The 20,967-nt window shown below is 46.8% G+C and overlaps 1 protein-coding gene across 1 annotated transcript; it reads left to right on the forward strand.

Annotated features, from left to right (window-relative positions):
• The first annotated feature begins 2,937 nt into the window (after window positions 1-2,937).
• LOC138369460 (uncharacterized) lies at window positions 2,938-3,537 on the forward strand. Its single transcript, XM_069332710.1, has one exon. The coding sequence runs from the start codon at window positions 2,938-2,940 to the stop codon at window positions 3,535-3,537; it is 600 nt and encodes a 199-aa protein (XP_069188811.1).
• The last annotated feature ends 17,430 nt before the right edge of the window (window positions 3,538-20,967 follow it).

A 20,967-nucleotide genomic window follows, 5' to 3' on the forward strand; every position in this document is an offset into this window, starting at 1 on the left:
AATAAATCTCAGAATAAACAATACCCAAATTTGTAACAAATTAGATGGCAAATTCCTTGGTATTCTCATTGACCACAAGCTGAATTTCCAGGGACACATTCTAAATATATAAAAAAAGTTTCAAAAACTGTTGGCATTCTTTCTAAGATCAGATATTATGTACCCTGCCATGCCCTGGTGACGCTCTATTACTCCCTCATCTATCCATATCTCAACTATAGTATTTGTGCTTGGGGTTCTACTACCCAAAATCATTTATGTCCTCTAATTACTCAACACAAAGCTGCCATTAGGACAATATCCAACTCTGGCCCCAGACATCACTCGGTACCCCTACTCAAATCTCTGAATATGTTAGATATTAAGTCACTGCACATTCTCTCATGTGTATTATACATATATAAAACGCTGAACTGTGATGCCAATCTTGACCTCAAAAGCTTTATTGAAGGTTGTAATAGAGCCCATGAGCACCACACCAGAAATAAATTCAATTTTGATATTCCAAGAGTACGACTTAATCAAACTAGAAATGCTTTACAGATCAAGGGACCCAGAATGTGGAATGGCCTTCCCAACCATGTTAAAGACTGTACCTCTCCCAACCAGTTTAAGATAAAAACAAAGCACTACCTAACAAATTCCCTGTAACCTACCTTACCCCTCTATTGTCAACCCATGTATGTTTTCTTAAACAACGCTGTTTGTCGACCTATTTGTATTTGTGCTGCTTTTTCAGCCATGTTTCCCCCTTTTTATCTTTATTTTTATTTGTTCTCAACACATTTTATTCTTTATACTCATTTAGTATTAAGTATTAGTCATTAAAGTTTTTCCTGCCCGAAACGCTTTGCGTAATAGTGGCTTTAGGCATTGTATGTACTAGCTCTATCTATAAATCTATCAATTTATGTAAAATCTCTTGTATGTATGTACCTTACCTGAATAAACATTTTTTTTTTTTTTTTTAGGTGGTCTGTAATCTGACATTCACAGATGACGGTTATGACAATGCCGTACAGCTCCTTAAAGATAATTATGCTATGCCAGAAAGGACTATCAGACTTCTAACCCAGAAGCTGTTGGACATTATCCCTCCAAATAGTTCAGCTGACTCACTCCAAGCCTTTAGATTGGAGCTTGAGTCCTTGCTCAAGGCACTTAAGAACAAGATTAACCTGGACGAATCCGATTGGATAATCCAAGTCCATATGAAATGCAAATTACCCAGTGACGTACTGGATAAGTTGTTTGTCTTATATAACAAATCTTCTCTGAGTGTAAAGGAGATAAGCGAAGGGTTACGTTCCATCATAGAAAGACAAAGAGATAACCCAGATGGAAAGGCGACATCTAAACCTTCGTCTACCACTAATAGTTAACAACAGAGTACAAACAGTACTCCAAACAAATCTAAAATGCCTTCCCCCTCCCCAAAGTGGAAACAAGGCAGTGTAGGCACATATGCAGTTGGTCCCTCCAAACTACAGTTAACGCGTCACCCATCGGTGACTCCCCAAGATGCTGTTAACGTCTGGAAACCACCTGTGTTCTGTGAACAACCACATTCCATATACTATTGCAAAGTTTATCCCGATCGTGCTACACGCATAACACGACTCAAGGATTTACGTAAATGTACCAACTGTATAAGGGCACATAATCCCGACACCTGTACAACTCAAATACGCACCTGTAATAGGTGCTATAAGGTCAACACCATACAGCACTTTGTGGGGACTCAAGTACAAAGTCTGGCAAACCACAGGAGGAGGAGGAGGAGGAGGAAGGAACTACCACTTCAGTACAGCTTTGTACTGTTACCTGACATAAGTGTCTTCTCAACAAGGTCTGATCATAAATCAGCTCTACCCACTGCTCAATTGATCATTAAAAATGGAGAGTCCAAAGCCACCGTACGTGGATTATTTGACCAAGGATCCCAAATGACTTTTATATCAAAGGAGTTGGTAGATGCCCTGAAACTCACACCTGTAAGAAAGACACGAATAGACATAGCAGGATTCCTGACAAACACAGGAGCCCGAGTCTTCAAGGTAGTACAACCTAAAGTACGTTTAGGAGGTTATGTCCGAACGATACAAGCTCTGGTAGTAGATAGATTCCCAACAGACCTGTATGTATATGGTCTGGGGACAACAGCCAAATTCCTGAAAGAAAAGGGGAATCCATTTAGCTGATAAAATCACATCAGACAACTTTTCCAATATTGGAATCCTTATGGGATCAGATGTCTACCATAAGTTTATCAAAGGAAAGGAAGAAAAACAAGGAATGAACTTGTTTCCATCTGCAGGTGGCTATTTGCTAACAGGCCCAGTATTACGGCTAAAACAACCCGCTCCTGTAGATCACCAATATGCCAACCCAGTAATGCTTGCATGACTAGGAGAACAGTCTCCACTGCAATTCAGAGACATGTCCAAGGATGAGCTTGATCCCCCTGTACATAAGCTAAGGGACTTGGGAACTCTCGGCATTGTCCCTGAACAACCTATCCCAGATGACGACTGGACTTACAAACAATACCTGGCCTCAGTTATCTACAGAGATAATCAATACTGGGTCAGGTTACCATGGAAGCTGAATCACCCTCAGCTACCCATCAACCATTTTATGGCACAAAACCATTTAAGATCACAGGTGTTGCGCTTATAAAGACAACCTGAGAACTTGAAGTTGTACTATGAAATAATACAGAAGCAGCTCGATGACAAATTTATCAAAGTTGTAACAAATGATAACCCAAAGGAAGGACACTACCTGCCACACCACCCTGTACAGAAGAATTCTGCTACTACCCCACTACGGATAGTATTTAATTGCAGCGCTAAAACGAGGCAGAGTAGTGTTTCGTTAAATGACTGCCCTCAAACTGGCCCTAGCCTGACACAAAGGCTATATGACGTGCTGTTAATGTTCCGTATTGGGACTTACGCATATACAGCCAACATAAGCAAGGATTTCCTTAGGGTAGATCTCCAAGAAGAAGACTGGAAATACACAAAGTTCCTATGGATCAAGGATCCTAACTATCCAAACAGTGAATTAATCACTTACAGGTTTGTGTCTGTTTTGTTTGGGGCCACTTCCTCACCGTTTCTGCTTCAAGCTACATTAGATACGCACTTGAAGAACTCTAATAGCCAAAACAAAACAGAAATTAGTAAAAACTTGTATGTGTATAATTTTCAAGGAACAACCAGCAGTGAGAGTAAACTGTTGAACATATTCCATGAGGCAAATCGAGAATTAATGGGAGCCAGTATGCCTCTCCAGTCGTGGGTCTCAAACAATGGCAAATTAAATCAACTGATCGCAACTGAATTTCCCGACTACCAGGTACCCGAGAGGACAAAAGTACTAGGCATCGAATGGATTACGACAACAGATCAGTTGACAATCAAGTCAGTGGAGCCAGATACCACTAACTTAACAATGAGAAAATTACTCTCACAAGTTAGCAAACCCTTCGACCTATTAGGACTATTAAGTCCAATCTTAATGGAAAGTTGATTATGCAGGAATGTTGGCAGCAAAAGATAGGTTGGGATGATCTTCTAACACCTACCTTACAAGAAAAATGGCAAGGGCTAGTGAAAGATTTAAGTATCCTAGAGTCTGTCAAGTTCTCTTGGAACACAGTAGTAAATGAAAATGAACCAATTAAGCTCCATGTATTTTGTGATGCCTCAGGAAAGGCTTATGGCACAGTAGCTTACTTGATCAGAAATGGGCAAGCCAATTTGCTTACATCAAAGGTCAGAGTGGCACCTTTAAAGAAAAGATCATTGCCACAACTGGAATTAACAGCCTTACTAATCTTACTGCTAGGTGTAAGATTGGCTCATTATCTGATCAAGGCCTTAAGTAACATCCACTTTGAAGAAACAGTAGTATGGTCAGATAATGAGGCAGTGCTACAGTGGGTTAAAAACAATAATAGTAAGAATCATTAGGTGAGTAACCGCGTTAAGGAAATACGAGAGTTGTCGGCAGGGTATAAACTAAGATATATACCCACCAAAGAGAATCCAGCTGCCTATCTCTCCCGTTGCCTGACTTTACGGCAATTAACAAAGGCAGAGATGTGGTTCAATGGACCTCAGTGGCTAATCAGCGACCAGTGGCCTGAACAAAAGCAACAAGTCATTGTGACCAATGTCACTGTTCCCACTGAGAACCCAGAACTACCTCGGACTTTGGTAATTGATCCTATTCGGTACTCTGAACTGAACAAACTAATAGGTGTCACCCAAGTAGTGTTTGATTTTCTAAAGAAAATAGGAATAAACCATAAATTCCCTAGTGCCCTAAGGTACTGGGTTAAAAGAGCTCAGACAGACACATTCGGGACAGAATTTGACAATGTCCCTAAGAAGCTACAAAGTGATCTGGGTCTCTGGTTAGACACCGACAATTATAACATAATCAGATGCGGAGGTCGCTTACAGCATGCTGACATAGATCTGGAAGCAAAAAATCCAATATTGCTTCATCGTCACCACATAGTAAGCAAACTAACTGTGTTACACATACACAAATACAGCACTCTGCATGGTGGGGGTATTAGATACTCTTACAGACTTAAGACAACAGTACTGGCTACCCCAAGGTAGGCAGACTAAAATCAATATTTAAATCCTGTGTTATTTGCCGGAGATACGATGCCAGAGTGTGTCCATATCCAGGCCCTCCTCCACTTCCGAAGGAACGAGTTGTACATATTCGTCCCTTTGAGACTACAGGAGTAGATTTCACAGGAGCACTAACACTAACAGGCACCAAGGAAAAAAACCCAGTAAAGGCCTATATCTGTCTTTTTACTTGTGCCACAACAAGGGCAGTCCATCTAGAAGTGACTCCCGATATGAATGCCAAAGCATTCTTACAGGCTTTCCGCAGGTTTGCTTCACGTAGATCCTGTCCTAAGTTAATGATCTCAGACAATGGGGTCCAACTTAGTGGCAGGAGAAGCATGTCTGAGGAAAATCTGGACACACCCAAAGGTACGCACGGCTCTAAATCAATGGCAGTGCCACTGGAAATTCATACCTCCCAGAGCACCATGGCACGAAGGCTTCTATGAATGCATGATTGGTACGGTGAAACGTTCTCTATGGAAAACCCTACACCGCCAAATGATTGACCTACAGGAGCTCCAAACTGTAGTCATAGAGATAGAAGCACGAGTTAATAACCGACCACTTACCTACCTCTCTGATGATGTTTTGCAGCGTGAACCATCAAGTCCAGCTCATCTGATGTATGAGAGACCTCTCAGCACCCTTGTGTCCCCTTACTGATGAGGAACCAGAGGATCCTTCATATGTCCGAGAGAGTGATTTGGTTCAACGTTTCACACATCTATCAGGGGTGATAAGTCGGTGGTATGACGTATGGACTCGAGAATACCTGACTGCTCTGAGGGAGTATCATTATGGGGCAAACAACCCATACAACAGAATTAACTTGAACCCTGGTGACATAATTCTGGTGGACAGTGATGAGCCACACTCAGAATGGCCTATAGGCCAAATAGTCTTTGTTCATCCAGACAGCCTGGTTGATACCTGGTTGATGGGGTTCTGGGAGTTCTTCTACTCCCCAAGCCCGGCCCGAGGCCAGACTTGTGAGAGTTTGGTCCACCAGGCTGTTGCTTGGAGCGGCCCGCAGGCCCACATACCCACCACAGCCCGGTTGATCTGGCACTCCTTGAAGGAAACAGTCACGTTTCCTCTTTAAGATGTCCACGGTTGTTCCTGTAATATTTCTGATGCTCGCTGGTAGGACGTTGAACAACCGTGGACCTCTGATGTTCATACAGTGTTCTCTGATTGTGCCCATGGCACCTCTGCTCTTCACTGGTTCTATTCTGCATTTTCTTCCATGTCGTTCACTCCAGTAGGTTGTTATTTTACTGTGCAGATTTGGGACCATTCCCTCCAGTATTTCCCATGTGTATATTATTTGGTATCTCTCTCATCTCCTTTCTAGGGAGTACATTCGGAGAGCTTCGAACGATTCCAATAATTTAGGTGCTTTATCTCGTCTATGCATGCCGTATATGTTCTCTGTATTCCCTCAATTTCAGCAATCTCTCCTGCTCTGAAGGGGGAAGTGAGTACTGAGCAGTACTCAAGACGGGACAACACAAGTGATTTGAAGAGTACAACCAATGTGATGGGATCTCTGGACTTGAAGGTTCTCGTAATCCATCCAATCATTTTTCTGGCTGACGCAATACTTGCTTGGTTATGCTCCCAAAACGTTAAGTCGTCGGACATCATTATTCCCAAATCCTTGACATGCTGTTTTCCTACTATGGGCAGATTCGATTGTGTTTTGTACTCAGTATTATGTTTAATATCCTCATTTTTGCCATATCTGAGTACCTGGAATTTATCACCGTTAAACATCATGTTATTTTCTGCTGCCCAATCGAAAACTTTGTTAATATCTGTTTGTAGTTTATCAATGTCTTCAGCAGAGGTAATTTTCACGATGATTTTTGTATCAACTGCAAAGGATGACACGAAGCTGTGACTTGTGTTTTTGTCTATATCTGATATGATAATAAGGAACAGCAGTGGTGCAAGGACTGTACCTTGAGGTACAGAGCTTTTAACTGCGCTCGGACTCGATTTTACTTGATTGACTGTTACTCGTTGTATTCTGTTCGACAGGAAATTGAGTTTCCAGCGTCCTACTTTACCAGTTATACCCATTGACTTCATTTTTGTGTGCAATCACTTCTTGGTCACATTTGTCGAATGCCTTTGCAAAACCTGTGTGTACGACATATGCATTATGTATAGCCAGGGCATCTTGAGAATAGGGAAAGTAAAATGTTGAGGCAACACTACTCTCAAAACATTAGAGAAATTAGTTCCTTTAGAACTAATTTAGAACTAGGAAAAGAAGACGTTCAACGACTTCCAGCACCCGAAACGCCAGTACGGGACATACGTCCTCAAAGGACTGCAGCACAACAATGTAAACTCAAATTAAAGCGGCACTATAATTCTGAAGGAGAAGAATAAAGAGATCGCAGTCCTTACCGGGACTTTGACCCCGTGTTCTTCTCCCCCGGAATTTTGTCGGAAATCCGACACATATAATAACATGGTTATGCCCTTACAGAATAGAGAATGGGTGATTCCGTGACGTTATCGACGTCACATATTTATTATTACTCCTAAATCTTTTTATACTACAGTCTAGTGTTTAAATTTATTAAAAAAGTGTTCACTAAGACTGAATATAATTTTCAACACTTGGAATATAGCTTAATACTCTATTCCTTAAACATAAACAGAACCAACAATCATTTGCATTCGTCTCCTTACGAGTGTGTCGTCATGTACACACAGAATAACAACGGAGTCGACTGCTAGCAGCCGTGGAGTGAGGACGTTTACCGACCCTCCGTGGCTGTTGGGGTTGTTTGCCATTTTGGTCGCCAGGTGGTGTGGGCATCTCTGCCCTCCCAGTTTTGTTGCCTGCCTGGCTGCGTTGACATGGCAGTTCTGGCATGGGGGCCATCTTCCTACTGATCAGAGTGAACTCCGTGGCCCTGGAATTCACTTGTAAGGCTGGTTATACGACCATCGAGATGGTGATGTGTGACATGCTTCGTATCCCGGTGGAAGCTGTCTACGGTGTGGAGCTAGTTACGGCCCACTGGGTTGTTATTAAGTTCGTGGGGGAGGAGGAGTACCGGGACTTCCTTCGTCGGTACGGGGGGCGTACGTTGCCGTTGCCAGATGATGCCGGCTCTGTGGCGATTTCGGACCGCAGTGGTGCCCTGACTTATGTCAGTGTCCATGGTGCACCCCTGGAGTTCCCTGATGACTTCCTCCGGCGTTACTTTGGGGGGTTTGGTACTGTTGTCAGCGTGCGGGTGAACACGCTCTCCTCGGGGCGGTATGCTGGGAGGCGAACAAACATTCGCACGTTGGCGATGTGCCTGCGGTCGGATATACCTTCTTCTGTCCGGCTTATGGGATACTACGTCCGGGTGTATTATGCCCGGTAGCCTCGTACCTGTTTCCGGTGTGGCCTGTTGGGGCATCAGGCTGCCGGTTGCTCTGAGGCCCCATCTGCTCCTGTCAACTTGTTATGAGACGAGAATTTCCCGCCGCTCCCACTGAAGGCAGTCTGGTGATGATGATGAGGAGGTGCGCATCCCGTTTGCTGCTGCAGCTCCCCCGGCGGTGCCTGACGTTCCTCCGGTTGTTGTTGTCCCTCCTCTGGATATTGCGGTACCATTGGTTAGTCTGCCTGATCCTGTCGCTGTCCCAGCTGCTCCCGTGGGCCTTCCTGGAGCTCCCTGTGTGACGTCGCTCTCTTCTCCCTCGTCTTCTGATGCTGCGCCTGGCCCTGTGTCCATGACTCGAGTCCCGGATGTGCTGGGTGCTGGGGTGGCTGCGGAGCCTCCTGCTGTGTGTGGCCCGGTTCCCCCTGTGGTAGAGGCTGGTGCTGTTCTGTGTCGGGCGTCGGTTCCTCCGGCTCGTGGTATCCGTGTTTCTGGGTCTCTTACCGGCTCTGACGATATCCGGCCGGTGCCCAAACGTTCCTGGCGTTCGTCTTCTACCTGGGCCGACGTTGGTGACTTCAGTGACTGCGGGTCTTTGGGTATTGATGGTGTGGATACGGATACGTCGATGTTTCCGAGGTTCATGGTGGCGGAGGTCCATGTGCCTACTGGTGCTGGTGCCTGTGTTTCGGACGTGCCTTCGGTTCTTTCGCCGCCGGGGGACCCTCCGCAGTGGGTGGGGGGGGGGTGGCTTCTGCTCCCAGGGATGGTGTGGACTCTGGTGCTGGGCGTGGCCTGGTGGTGACGTTACGGAAGGATGCATGCCATCCGGGTTCCCTGCTGTCGTCTGGTGGTGTGCCCGGGGCCGCGGGTACCCCTGTGGTGCTGGTGCGCGTTGGGGGCCTGGGGGACGTGTTGCCGGCGTCTGTGATGCCGCTGAGTCACTGGTCGAAGATTGCCGAGTTACTGCTGTCTGACGGACCGGAGTACTTTCATGGTGGGCAAGTTCCCTTCCTGTGGGGGCAAATAGCGACTTCTCGCCTCATGAGTACTACCATCTGGGTGCCCAGTTTGCAGGTGTTTGTTGCCCCGGTTCCGGATGTTATGGCGTCCCCGGTGGATGGACGAGACCCTTTGCAATGGGTGTTCTGGGAGGCATTCAATGTATGGTTCCCGCGGGCCAGGTTCCCGGGCAAGTATGTGCTCTGATTTCCTGTGTATTTGCTCTATGACGTGCTGTGTGCCCCTTTGGCTGTTTGTCCTGTTATATTATGTGCTTTTGCCTCTCCCTTTGTGCTTTTCTTTGCCATGTGGCATATTAGTTTCTAGTGCTTGGCGTCACTCGTTTCACGTTTTGGCTTGGCGTTTTGCCTTTCCTGGCTTCGCGATTCACCCTTCACGGGTACGCCGGGGCGCATCCGATCCCACGATCGTCGTCGCCCCTAACTCAACAACAACAACAACAACAACAGAATAACAACAACATGCTGTAGAGTGGCTCTCCATATAAGCTGATTTAACTCGCTAGACACCCAGACTACGTGTCAACAAGCGAACAACCAGCAAAACAACCTCTCAACAACCATGGCAACAACAGTATCTGTAGCGCTGTAGCACACAGAGAGAGGACCACACTGTAGCACATGGAGAGAAGAATACACTGTAGCACACGGTGAGAGGAGCACACTGTAGCACACGGAGAGAGGACCACACTGTAGCACATGGAGAGAAGAACACACTGAAGCACACGGTGAGAGGAGCACACTGTAGCACACGGAGAGAGAACCACATTTTAGCACACTGTAGCACACGGAGAGAGGACCACACTGTAGCACACGGAGAGAAGAACACACTGTAGCACACGGTGAGAGGAACACACTGTAGCACACGGAGAGAGGACCACACTGTAGCACACGGAGAGAGGAACACACTGTAGCACACAGTGAGAGGACCACACTGTAGCACACGGTGAGAGGAGCACACTGTAGCACACGGTGAGAGGACCACACTGTAGCACACGGAGAGAGGAGCACACGGAAAGAGGAACACACTGTAGCACACGGAGAGAGGAGCACACGGAAAGAGGAACACACTGTAGCACACAGTAGCAAACGGAGAGAGGACCACTCTGTAGCACACGGAGAGAGGACCACACTATAGCACACTGTTGGACGCTCTTATGTACAACAGATGGCGCAGTTTTTCAAAAAAGCATGTTTTCTCCTGTCACAGGTGAGTCATATATATAGTAGATATATAATATCACGCGTCTATTTGAATGCAACGTTGTTTCAAAATTTCAAAGCAATCGGTAAAGAGGTTTCAAAGATTTCACTCACATGAAAAATACAGTTGAAAAAAAATGTTTTTTTTCCAATCACAGACGTGACATCTATATAATATGTATATAAAAACCCGCTCGGATGCGAATGGAATGTGTGAAAATCCTAAGCAATCGGTGAAGAACTTTCGGAGATTAGCGATTTTGAACAAACGATCATTTCCATTTTTATTTATATAGATAATAAAGTTAAAGCACAGGCTATATTTAAAATATAGTATATATGTCGTTTCTAATACCCAGAGTTGCCTAACAACCTAATTTGCTTGAAATATTAAATTTTATCAAATTGTTTTCCTATGAAATGATGTTTTCATTGTATTATATATTATTGCAATTTTATGTTTTTCGAATTAAAACTTTTAAACTGTATCACACCTAATCTAACCTACATAACGTAACATAACCTAATAACTCTAAGAGAGTAATTCATGTTCCTACTATAATTGGTTATTATTGTTAGAAAAGAACAATCTTGAAAGAAATATATTTATATATCGAAAATCAATCTGCCTGTTAGGCCATCGGATATTGTATACTAGGCCAAGAAGTGCGGGTTAGGCTATTAGGCATGACATATACACTGGGGTCTTATCAGTATATACTGGATAATTATGTGGTGCAATCTGTCCTGTTTAGGTGGTAGTTTTTGTAACAATGTGCACCATAGTGCAAACATTGACGTAGTAAACAATTCGATAGTAGAGCTTGTGCTATTCTCTTTATAGTCCGAAAAAAATAACAATAAAAAAATACTTAAATATTCATAGGCCTAGTATAGCACACACATGTACAATATTAGGTATTAGATCAACTTTTCCTTGTACAAAGAACTTCGCTTTTCACTCGTATGAGTAACATAAGGCCAAAAATTATCACTCTAGAGAATGGAAGCAGCTTGCGAAAATGACGTTCTGTCCCGTTTTCTGTTTTGGGTCCTCTGGTAGGTTAGGAGAGTACATTTTAATTTGACAATTTTCTTGACGTTAGGACACCTTAGGAGACAGGGTGCTCAGATTGCGTGTAGTAGGCCTAGGAAGGTTAGGTCAGGTTAGTTAATTTGTCTTTGCAACATAAGTAGAAAATCTTGTTCCATTTTGTCCAAATTCAATAACATTTTCTAATTTCCAATTGCGTTATACGTTGGTATATGTACTATGGTCCTCATCCTTCCTATTAGTACGACCAAAACAGGAGGATGGGCTGTATAAATAAAATAAAATAAAATAAATAAATGTTTATTCAGGTAAGGTACATACATACAAGAGATTTTTACAAAAATTGCTAGGTTTATAGATAGAGCTGGTACATACAATGCCTAAAGCTACTATTATGCAAAGCATTTCGGGCAGGAAAAACATTAAAGACTAAAACTTAATACTAATTGAGTTTAAAGTATAAAATGTGTTGAGAACAAATAAAAATAAAAATAAGAAAGGGGGGAACATGGCTGAAAGAGCAACACAAATATAATTAGGTCGACAAACAGCGATGTTTAAAAAAAAAACAGACATGGGTTGACAATACAAGGGTAAGGTAGGTTATAGGGAATTTATTAGGTAGTGCTTCGTTTTTATCTTAAATTGGTTGAGAGAGCCCCCTCCCCGCTCAGCTCGTTGTCGCCGTGTGGGGGCTTAGTGGGCGGCTGCCGGAGTGTGATGCTCCTTGGGACAGTCCTCTGCCCTTTTCTAGCCTTGTGCTCCTGCTGCCGTCCTCTCCAATTCTGCTGGGCATCTTTTCCTTTTCCTTCTGTTTCGTTTTTCTCCCCCCTCTTCTCCTATCTGCTTGCCGTTTCCTGCCGACCTTTTGCTCGTTCTGGTTCTTCCCTTGGACTTCTTCTACTTTGACGCCCGGGTGCTTGAGGAGGCATACTCTTGCACCCGTAGAACTGCAGTACCCGACGTCGAGAGCGAGGGGAACCTTTTATTGTCAATCCCCACTTCGTCACTGAACCCGATCTCGACGGACTGTCGGTTTCTTAAGGTGGCGTTTGTGGGGCGTATACTCACGACGCACCCCTAAGAGGCCCCGACAAGATCGGCGATAGCTTCTTGTTGGGTGTCCTGCCTCTAATTGTGGCTCCATGGTGGGTGGGGGGCACATTCGTGAGTGAATTCTTCTTTTCGTCAAGATGATAACCCCTGCTTCGGCTTCTTCTGGTTTACCTTCTCAGGCTCGTGGGGTGGGCGACCAAGCCCCCGAGTCGGTCCGTATTGGAAGACCGGGCTCTGTAGCCTCCGCTGCATTGGGCCCCGACCTTGCTCCTCCTTTGGCCTCTCTGACTCCTTCCTCTGGCTCCCCTCCCTCCTCTGTGGTTGGGTCGAGCCCCGAGCCCCCAGTGGTGACTACCTCGTCCCCTGGCGCGGCTCCTTCTCTAGTTGTAACTACTGCGCCTTTTAACCCCTCTCTCTCTGGGGGTTCTCACCGCCGTCCTCGTCACGGCCGCCCTCGCTCGATTCCTTCCAGTTCTGCTACCTATCAAGCCTTGTTTGGTCCCGCTTCGTGGACCAAATATTTTGATCTCCTCCCTCTTGATTCTGCGCCTCCTGACGATTTCTCCCTCCATCGACATCTCATTGATTCCGTGGATGCCTCCATTACTTTCAACCCCACTCGTCTCGGTACACGTGTCGTTGCTGCTCCTTCTCAGGATGCTGCTTCCCGCTTGGCTGCCTTATCCTGCCTTGGCGAGACCCCCGTTCAGGTCTCGAAGAACGCTCAGTTGAATGCCAGTGTTGGCACTATTTTGCTCCCGCCCCATGTTGCGACCGGTGTTCGGGACCTGCGCGACTGCCACGACGATATTCGACATATCCTCGCTGCCCAGGGCCATTCTACTCTCCAGGTGGACACGTTTACTCGTCCCCCTCGTGGTAGTCGCCGTCAACCCCTCCGGGTTGTGAAGATTACCTTTGATGGTAGGACCCTTCCACCCTCTGTCATTCTTGCTGGTGCCAGGTGCTCTGTCCAGGAGTACATTCCTTCTCCTCGGCTCTGCAACAAGTGCTGGAAGTTTGGGCATGGTGCCCTCCGCTGCTCCGGGACTGTCTCTCTCTGTCCTTTGTGTGGTGGCGAAGGTCACTCTAAGTCGGAGTGCGCTTCTCCCCAGGCTCGTTGCCTCAACTGCGGTGAGGCCCATCCTACCTTCTCCCGTGCGTGTGTCCATTACAAGCTTGAGGCAGCCGTCCTCAACTTGAAGCACCGGGAGCGTTTATCTTTTCCTGAGGCGAGGCGCCAGGTTCGCTGGCTCCCGCCTTATGCTAATATCTCTTATGCTCGCGTGTTGCGCTCTTCCTCTCCTCGTCCTTCCCGCCTTCCTCAGACTCACAACCGTTTCCGGGCCTTGGACCCTGATGCGCCCACTGCCCCCTCCTCTGTCCCTTTGGGTTCTCTCCCGAAGGATCCTCCTCCTGGTCCTCTGTCTGGGGTTCCCCTTCCTTCTACCCGGTCTGTCGTGTCTTCTGTGTCTTCTTCCTCGTCCCCCTCCGATCCTCCTTCCCATCCTCTTCCTCCATCTATCGGCTCTCCCCACCGCCTGTCGGTGCGGGCGGATGTCCATCGCTCTCCTAACGGCCGTCGTGTGTGCTCTCGTTCGGCTTCTCCTGTTGACACTGGAATCCGTTGCCCGGTACGTAGTTGCTGGGACACCGGTCTCTTTAAGTCAGAAGCGTAAGCCTGGCTCCTCTCCTTCCTCTTCCCCGGCGGGTAAGAAGGCTTCGCTTTCTTCCTCAGCTCCTCCTCCTGGCTCTGTTGCTCCTTCCCCTCCTGTTTCGGTGCTTGCGCCCCCTGTTCCTGCTATGGAGGTTTCTTTGGCCCCTGCTTCCCTTTCGGTTGCTGCTCTTGCTGGGGTGCGCTCCCCTCTTTCTACTCCCCCTCTTCCTGCTGCTGTCCTTGATTGCTCCTCTCCGTTGTCTCCTCCTCTTCCTCCTCCTCCTCCGGACCCTGCCCGCCCACCTCTGATCTGTTCTCCCGTTTCCTTCCCTCCGTCTTTGCTCAGTTTACCCATGCCCCCTAACCCTGACTTTGCTGACCCTGATCCCGACCCTGATATTCTTTAACGTGCTCTGTTGCTCTTTCGCCTTTGTTTCTTCCTTGTTCTCTGTTTTTGTCCTTTCTCTTCTCGTCGTTGTCCATTCTTCAATGGAACGTTCGAGGTTATTACGCCAATTTCCTCGAACTCCAACTTCTGATTTCGCGGTTTTCGCCACTTTGCGTCTGTCTCCAGGAGCCAATGCTTGGTGCTCGTCCTGGTCGTTTTCGTGGCTATTCCTTTCTCTCCCCCCCCCCCCCCAGCCATTGCTGGGGCTTCTAATTCTTCTGCTCTCTTGATTCGGGCTGATGTTCCCTTTGTTCCTTTACTTTTTCCTTCGCCTCTCCATTGTTCTGCTGCTCGTATCTTTGTGGGGAAATGGTACACAGTTTGTTCCATTTATCTCCCCCCGAGTGTCCCGCTCTCTCTTCCTGATTTGAAACACCTCCTAGACTCCTTGCCGGAGCCTGTGCTCCTGCTGGGTGACTTCAATTGTCGTCATTCTCTTTGGGGTGACGTTCTGACGAATACCCGGGGTCGCCTCCTTGAGCCGTTTCTCCTCTCTTCTTCCCTGTCTCTTCTGAATTCTGGTGAGCCCACTCATTTGGACTCTCGGACTCGCACCCTTTCTTGTCTTGATCTTTCTCTCTGCTCTTCTTCTCTTTACTTAGATTTCACGTGGCAGGTTCTTGATGACCTCCATGGAAGTGATCATTTCCCCATCCTTGTTTCCTTTTTCTCTTTTCGCCCTTCCCTCTCTTTCCCTAGGTGGCAGTTTGCTAAGGCGGACTGGACCCTATTTTCCCTCAGTGCTACTCTCTCTGACCTCTCCCTTCTGCCCCTCTCTCGCGCTCTCCTCCTTTTTCATGACACTGTCTTCAACGCTGCCCTCCGCTCTATTCCTCGCTCTTACTCTCGGGGTCCATGGAAGTGCGTTCCCTGGTGGAATGCGGACTGTGCTCGGGCTGTCCGCTGTAAGCGTGCAGCCTGGAAGAGGCACCGCCGTAGGCAGACGACCGATTCTTTTCTTTTCTTTCGGAAAGCGAGTGCGGTGGCCCGTAGGGCCATCCGTACGGCTAAACGTGAATGTTGGGCATCTTATGTCTCAACAATTACGTCCGAAACCCCTCTGGCCCAGATCTGGAAGCGTATCCGCAAGATAGCGGGTAAGTTCGTTCCCGATGTTTCCCCGGTCCTTCACCTCCATGATACTCTTGTGGCGGACCCGTTGCAGGTCGCTTCCGAACTGGGTTCCCACTTTTCTTCTGTTAGCTCTGGTCTTCATCTTCCCCAATCTTTCCTTCTTCGTAAACCTGTCCTTGAGTCTCGTCCTTTAGATTTCTGCACTCATCTTCAGCTTCCCTATAATGATCCCTTCTCTCTCTCTGAACTTCGTTCTGCCCTGGCCCTCTGCGGTTCTACGGCGGCGGGCTCCGATGGTATTCATTATGAGATGCTTCGCCATCTCCCTCCGAGCACGTCTCAGTATTTACTGAGTCTGTATAATCGGATCTGGGAGTCGTCGTCAGTCCCTGAGGACTGGCTCGATGCCGTTGTCCTCCCTGTTCGCAAACCGGGGTCTCTGGGTACTTCCCCTAAGGACTTTCGCCCTATTGCTCTCACAAGTTGTGTCTGCAAACTCTTTGAACGTATGGTTAACGTTCGTCTGATGTGGTTCCTGGAACACCATCACCTCCTCTCCCCTTCTCAATTTGGTTTCCGCAAGTGCCGCAGCACGACAGATGTCCTGGTGAACTTGGAGGTCTATATTCGTACTGCTTTTGCTGCGAAGACCTCCGTTGTTGCCGTCCTTTTTGACCTAGAAAAGGCTTACGACACCACTTGGCGTTATCATATCCTATCTCAACTTCATTCTTTTGGCCTTCGTGGTCATCTCCCTCTCTTTCTCCGCAGCTTCCTCTCTCGTCGTTCCTTTCGGGTGCGCCTTGGTACCGCTCTCTCTCCCTCTTTTCAGCAATACGAAGGTGTGCCCCAGGGTAGTGTTCTGAGCACTACTCTTTTTCTGGTTGCCCTCAATGGTCTTCTTTCCTCTCTTCCTTCTGGTGTCTTCTCCACTCTCTATGTCGATGATCTTACCCTTTGTTGTCAGGGTGATGATTCGCCTCTCCTTCAACGCCGGCTTCAACTTGCAATTGATGCCATGTCGTCTTGGGCCACAGGTCATGGCTTCAAGTTCTCTACTTCTAAGACTTGTGCCATGACTTTTACGCGGAAACGGGTTGTTCTTCGTCCCTCTTTGTCACTTTATGGTCATCCCCTTGAATACAAAGATTCCGCGAAGCTTTTGGGGTTATTCCTTGACACTCGTTTGTCTTGGTCTCCCCATATCTCTTACCTCCGTGTTGAGTGCTCTAAGGCCCTTACCCTCCTTCGGGTCTTGTCCCATACTTCTTGGGGGGCGGATAGGCGCACTCTCCTTGCTTTACATTCCTCTCTCGTCCTGTCTAAGCTCGATTATGGTTGCCCTGCTTACTCGTCTGCTTCTCCTTCTACTCTTCGCCGTCTTGATGCTTTGCACCATACTGGGTTGCGCCTCAGTTCTGGTGCCTTTCGTTTGACTCCCATCCTTAGCTTGTATGTTGACACTGGCTTCCTGTCTCTCCAGGACCGCCGTGATCGCTACTGTCTTCGCTATCTTGCGCGGTCCTTGTAACATCCTTCCTCTCGCCTCTGTCGTGCTTTAACTTTTACCCCTCCTGCGGTTCCTGTTCCTCTTCACCACCTCCCTCTTTCAGTCCGGTTACCTCGCCTACAGGATTCTCTTTCCGTTCGTATTTCTGATGTTTCTCCTCGTGTTGTTCCTTCTTTGCCCCCGTGGAGGGTCCCTCTTCCGCGGTTTTGTACTTCCTTGACCCATATCACTAAAGCTTTTACCCCTCCTACGGTTCTAAAACGCCTTTTCCTCGAGCACTTTTCTTCTCACTCCCGCTCCGTTTCTGTCTTCACCGATGGGTCTAAGTCAGCGGACGGTGTTGGCTACTCTGTTGTTTTTCCTGATCGCACTTATATGTGTCGCTTGCCTCCGGAGACTAGCATCTTTACAGCGGAACTTTATGCTATTCTCTATGCTCTTCGTCTCCTGCTTTCTCGTTGTCAGTCTTCCTTTGTGGTTGTTGTTGACTCTCGTAGTGCCCTCATGGCTCTCGGGTCCTTTAATCCGGTTCATCCAGTAGTTGTCGAGATTCAGCATTGGCTGTTTCTCGTTCACAGTAAATTTAAGTCGGTTGAGTTTTGTTGGGTTCCCAGCCATATTGGTGTGTCTTTAAATGAGCGTGCGGATGCTGCTGCCAAGGAAGCTGTCCGCTCTTGTCCCATCTCTCGCAAAGGCATTCCGTATTCCGACTTTTACCCGGTTATCCATTCCTCAGTCCTTACCCGTTGGCAGGCTTCTTGGTTGTCTGTTACTGGTAACAAGCTACGTACTCTTAAATGTTGTGTTTCCTCGTGGCCGTCCTCCTTCCACCGTAACCGGCGGTGGGAAACAGCTCTGGCGAGGTTGCGTATTGGCCATACTCGCTTAACCCATGGTCACTTGATGGAGCGCCGCCCTGCTCCTTATTGTCCTAGTTGCATTGTCCCTCTTACGGTCGTGCATGTCCTTCTTGAATGTCCTGACTTCCAGGACGAGCGTGTGTCTTGCTTTCCGACCGCCCCTCGCGGTCACCTGTCCCTCGATAGAATTCTTGGTGACTCGGATACTTTTGATATCGTTCGCCTTATGCGTTTTTGTTCTCGTATTGGCATCCTTGGTGATATTTAGCGCCCTCTGATTATTTTGCGTATTTGATGGTGCTACATAGCCTTCCCGGTTTGGTGCCTTCTTTTGATAATTACTTACTTACTACTTGGTTGAGAGAGGTACAGTCTTTAACATGATTGGGAAGGTCATTCCACATTCTGGGTCCCTTGATTTGTAGAGCATTTCTAGTTTGATTAAGTCATACTCTTGGAATATCAAAACTATTTGTTTCTGGTGTGGAGCTCATGGGTTCTGTTACCACCTTCAATGAGGCGTTTGAGGTCAGGATTGGCATTGCAATTCAGCGTTTTATATATGTATATTACACGTGAGAGAATGTGCAGTGATTTAATATCTAACATATTCAAAGATTTGAGTAGGGGTACCGAGTGATGTCTGGGGCTAGAGTTGGATATTGTCCTAATAGTAGCTTTGTGTTAAGTAATTAGAGGACGTAAATGATTTGGGTAGTACAAGCACAAATACCATAGTTGAGATATGGATAGATGAGGGAGTAATAGAGCATCAACAGGGCAGGGCGGGGTACCTAATATCTGATCTTAGAAAGAATGCCAACAGTTTTTGAAATTTTTTTTTGATATATTTAGAATGTGTCCCTGGAAATTCACCTTGAGGTCAATGAGAACGCCAAGGAATTTGCCGTCTATTTTGTTACAAATTTGGGTATTGTTTATTCTGAGATTTATTTGATTAGAGGATTTATTGCCAAACTGAATATAGAAAGTTTTGTCAATGTTAAGGGTGAGTTTGTTGGCGGTTAGCCAAAGATGGACTTTATTTAGCTCAGTATTTACCGTGGCATTTAGAGCAAGGGGGTCAGGACTGGAATAAATGAAGGTTGTGTCGTCAGCAAATAGAATTGGTTTGAGGTGTTGGGAGGCATTTGGAAGGTCATTAATGTAAATGAGAAAGAGGAGAGGGCCAAGTATGCTGCCCTGAGGAACACCGATGTTGATGGGTAGGGTGGGAGAAATTGAATTATTCACAGAAACATACTGGAGCCTGTCAGTAAGGTAAGACTTGAGGTATTGTAAGGAGCGTCCTCTGACTCCATAATGATGTAATTTAAGAAGAAGGTTTTGGTGGCTGACAATGTCAAAAGGCTTAGGCAGGTCCACAAATAACCCAACAGGAAACTCATTTTTATCAAGAGCTGCATGAATCAAGTTAATCATACTAATATGTGCATCGTTAGTGCTTCTTTTTGGGTCTGAAGCCATATTGACAAGAGCTAAGTATATTGTGTTTGGTTAGATAAGAGTAAAGCTGCTTGTAGATTAGTTTTTCAAATATTTTTGACAAGTTAGGCAGGATTGATATAGGTCTGTAGTTGTTAACATCTGTGAGATCACCACATTTGTGGACAGGGGTTACTCTCGCTTTTTTTTAGAATATCTGGAAAGGTTTGGAGTTCAAGTGACTTGTTGAAGAGCAATGCAATAGCAGGGGATAAAGATCTGGAGGCTTTTTTGTAAATTAAAGTTGGTATCTCCTCAAGGGCACTAGACTTGGTTTTAAGGGAAAGGATTATCTAGTATGTTGATATATTGACATTTCAAGTTTTGAAGAAAGTTAAGCATAGTATCAGCATACATTATAAATATTGACTTATCTTGCCTTGCTGTTATGTGTCATTATTATTTACTCACAATAAATGTTCCCTTTTGTTCCCATTAGATACTCATGATTCTAGGTAGCCTAGCCATGGATGAGAGTTGTTCCCATTCGGCAGCCATCATTTTGGTGTTTATTCGCGTGCCTGTATGTTTTAGGGAGACGAAACTAGGAAGGATAAGTGTGAATTTAATGTTAAGGAGTTAAATAAGTGGTGAAGAGGCCTCAGGGAGGCGAAAGCTCTTTCCCGCTAAGACCTGGGGAAGGGGGGGATCCCCAAGAAAAATTAGGTGCTAGAGGCTCTAGTTTCCATGGAAACCAAGACAGCGCCTGTGAGAACCAATCAGTGCTAAGTAAGACGATGACTTCACGCAAGGGAAGTGCGGATAGTGGCCATGACAGATCACTTTACACCCGTGTCCCCCCCTCCCCGCTCAGCTCGTTGTTGCCGTGAGGGGGGCTTAGTGGGCGGCTGCCGGAGTGTGATGCTCCTTGGGACAGTCCTCTGTCCTTTTCTAGCCTTGTGCTCCTGCTGGCGTCCTCTCCAATTCTGCTGGGCACCTTTTCCTTTTCCTTCTGTTTCGTTTTTTTCCCCCCTCTTCTCCTATCTGCTTGCCGTTTCCTGCCGACCTTTTGCTTGTTCTGGTTCTTCCCTTGGACTTCTTCTATTTTGACGCCCGGGTGCTTGAGGAGGCATACTCTTGCACCCGTAGAACTGTAGTACCCGACGTCGAGAGTGAGGGGAACATTTTATTGTCACTCCCCCTTTCGTCACTGAACCCGATCTCGACGGACTGTCGGTTTTTTAAGGTGGCGTTTGTGGGGTGTATACTCACGACGCACCCCTAGGAGGCCCCGGCATGATCGGCGATAGCTTCTTGTTGGGTGTCCTGCCTCTAATTGTGGCTCCATGGTGGGTGTGGGGGCACATTCGTAAATGAATTTTCCTTTTCGTAATGATGATGACCCCTGTTTCGGCTGTTTCTGCTTTACCTTCTCAGGCTCGTGGGGTGGGCGACCAAGCCCCCGAGTCAGTCCGTGTTGGAAGACCGGGCTCTGTAGCCTCCGCTGCATTGGGCCCCGACCTTGCTCCTCCTTTGGCCTCTCTGACTCCTTCCCCTGGCTCCCCTCCCTCCTCTGTG

Source organism: Procambarus clarkii, chromosome 28, assembly GCF_040958095.1.
Source record: "Procambarus clarkii isolate CNS0578487 chromosome 28, FALCON_Pclarkii_2.0, whole genome shotgun sequence".
Lineage (NCBI taxonomy): Eukaryota > Metazoa > Arthropoda > Malacostraca > Decapoda > Cambaridae > Procambarus > Procambarus clarkii.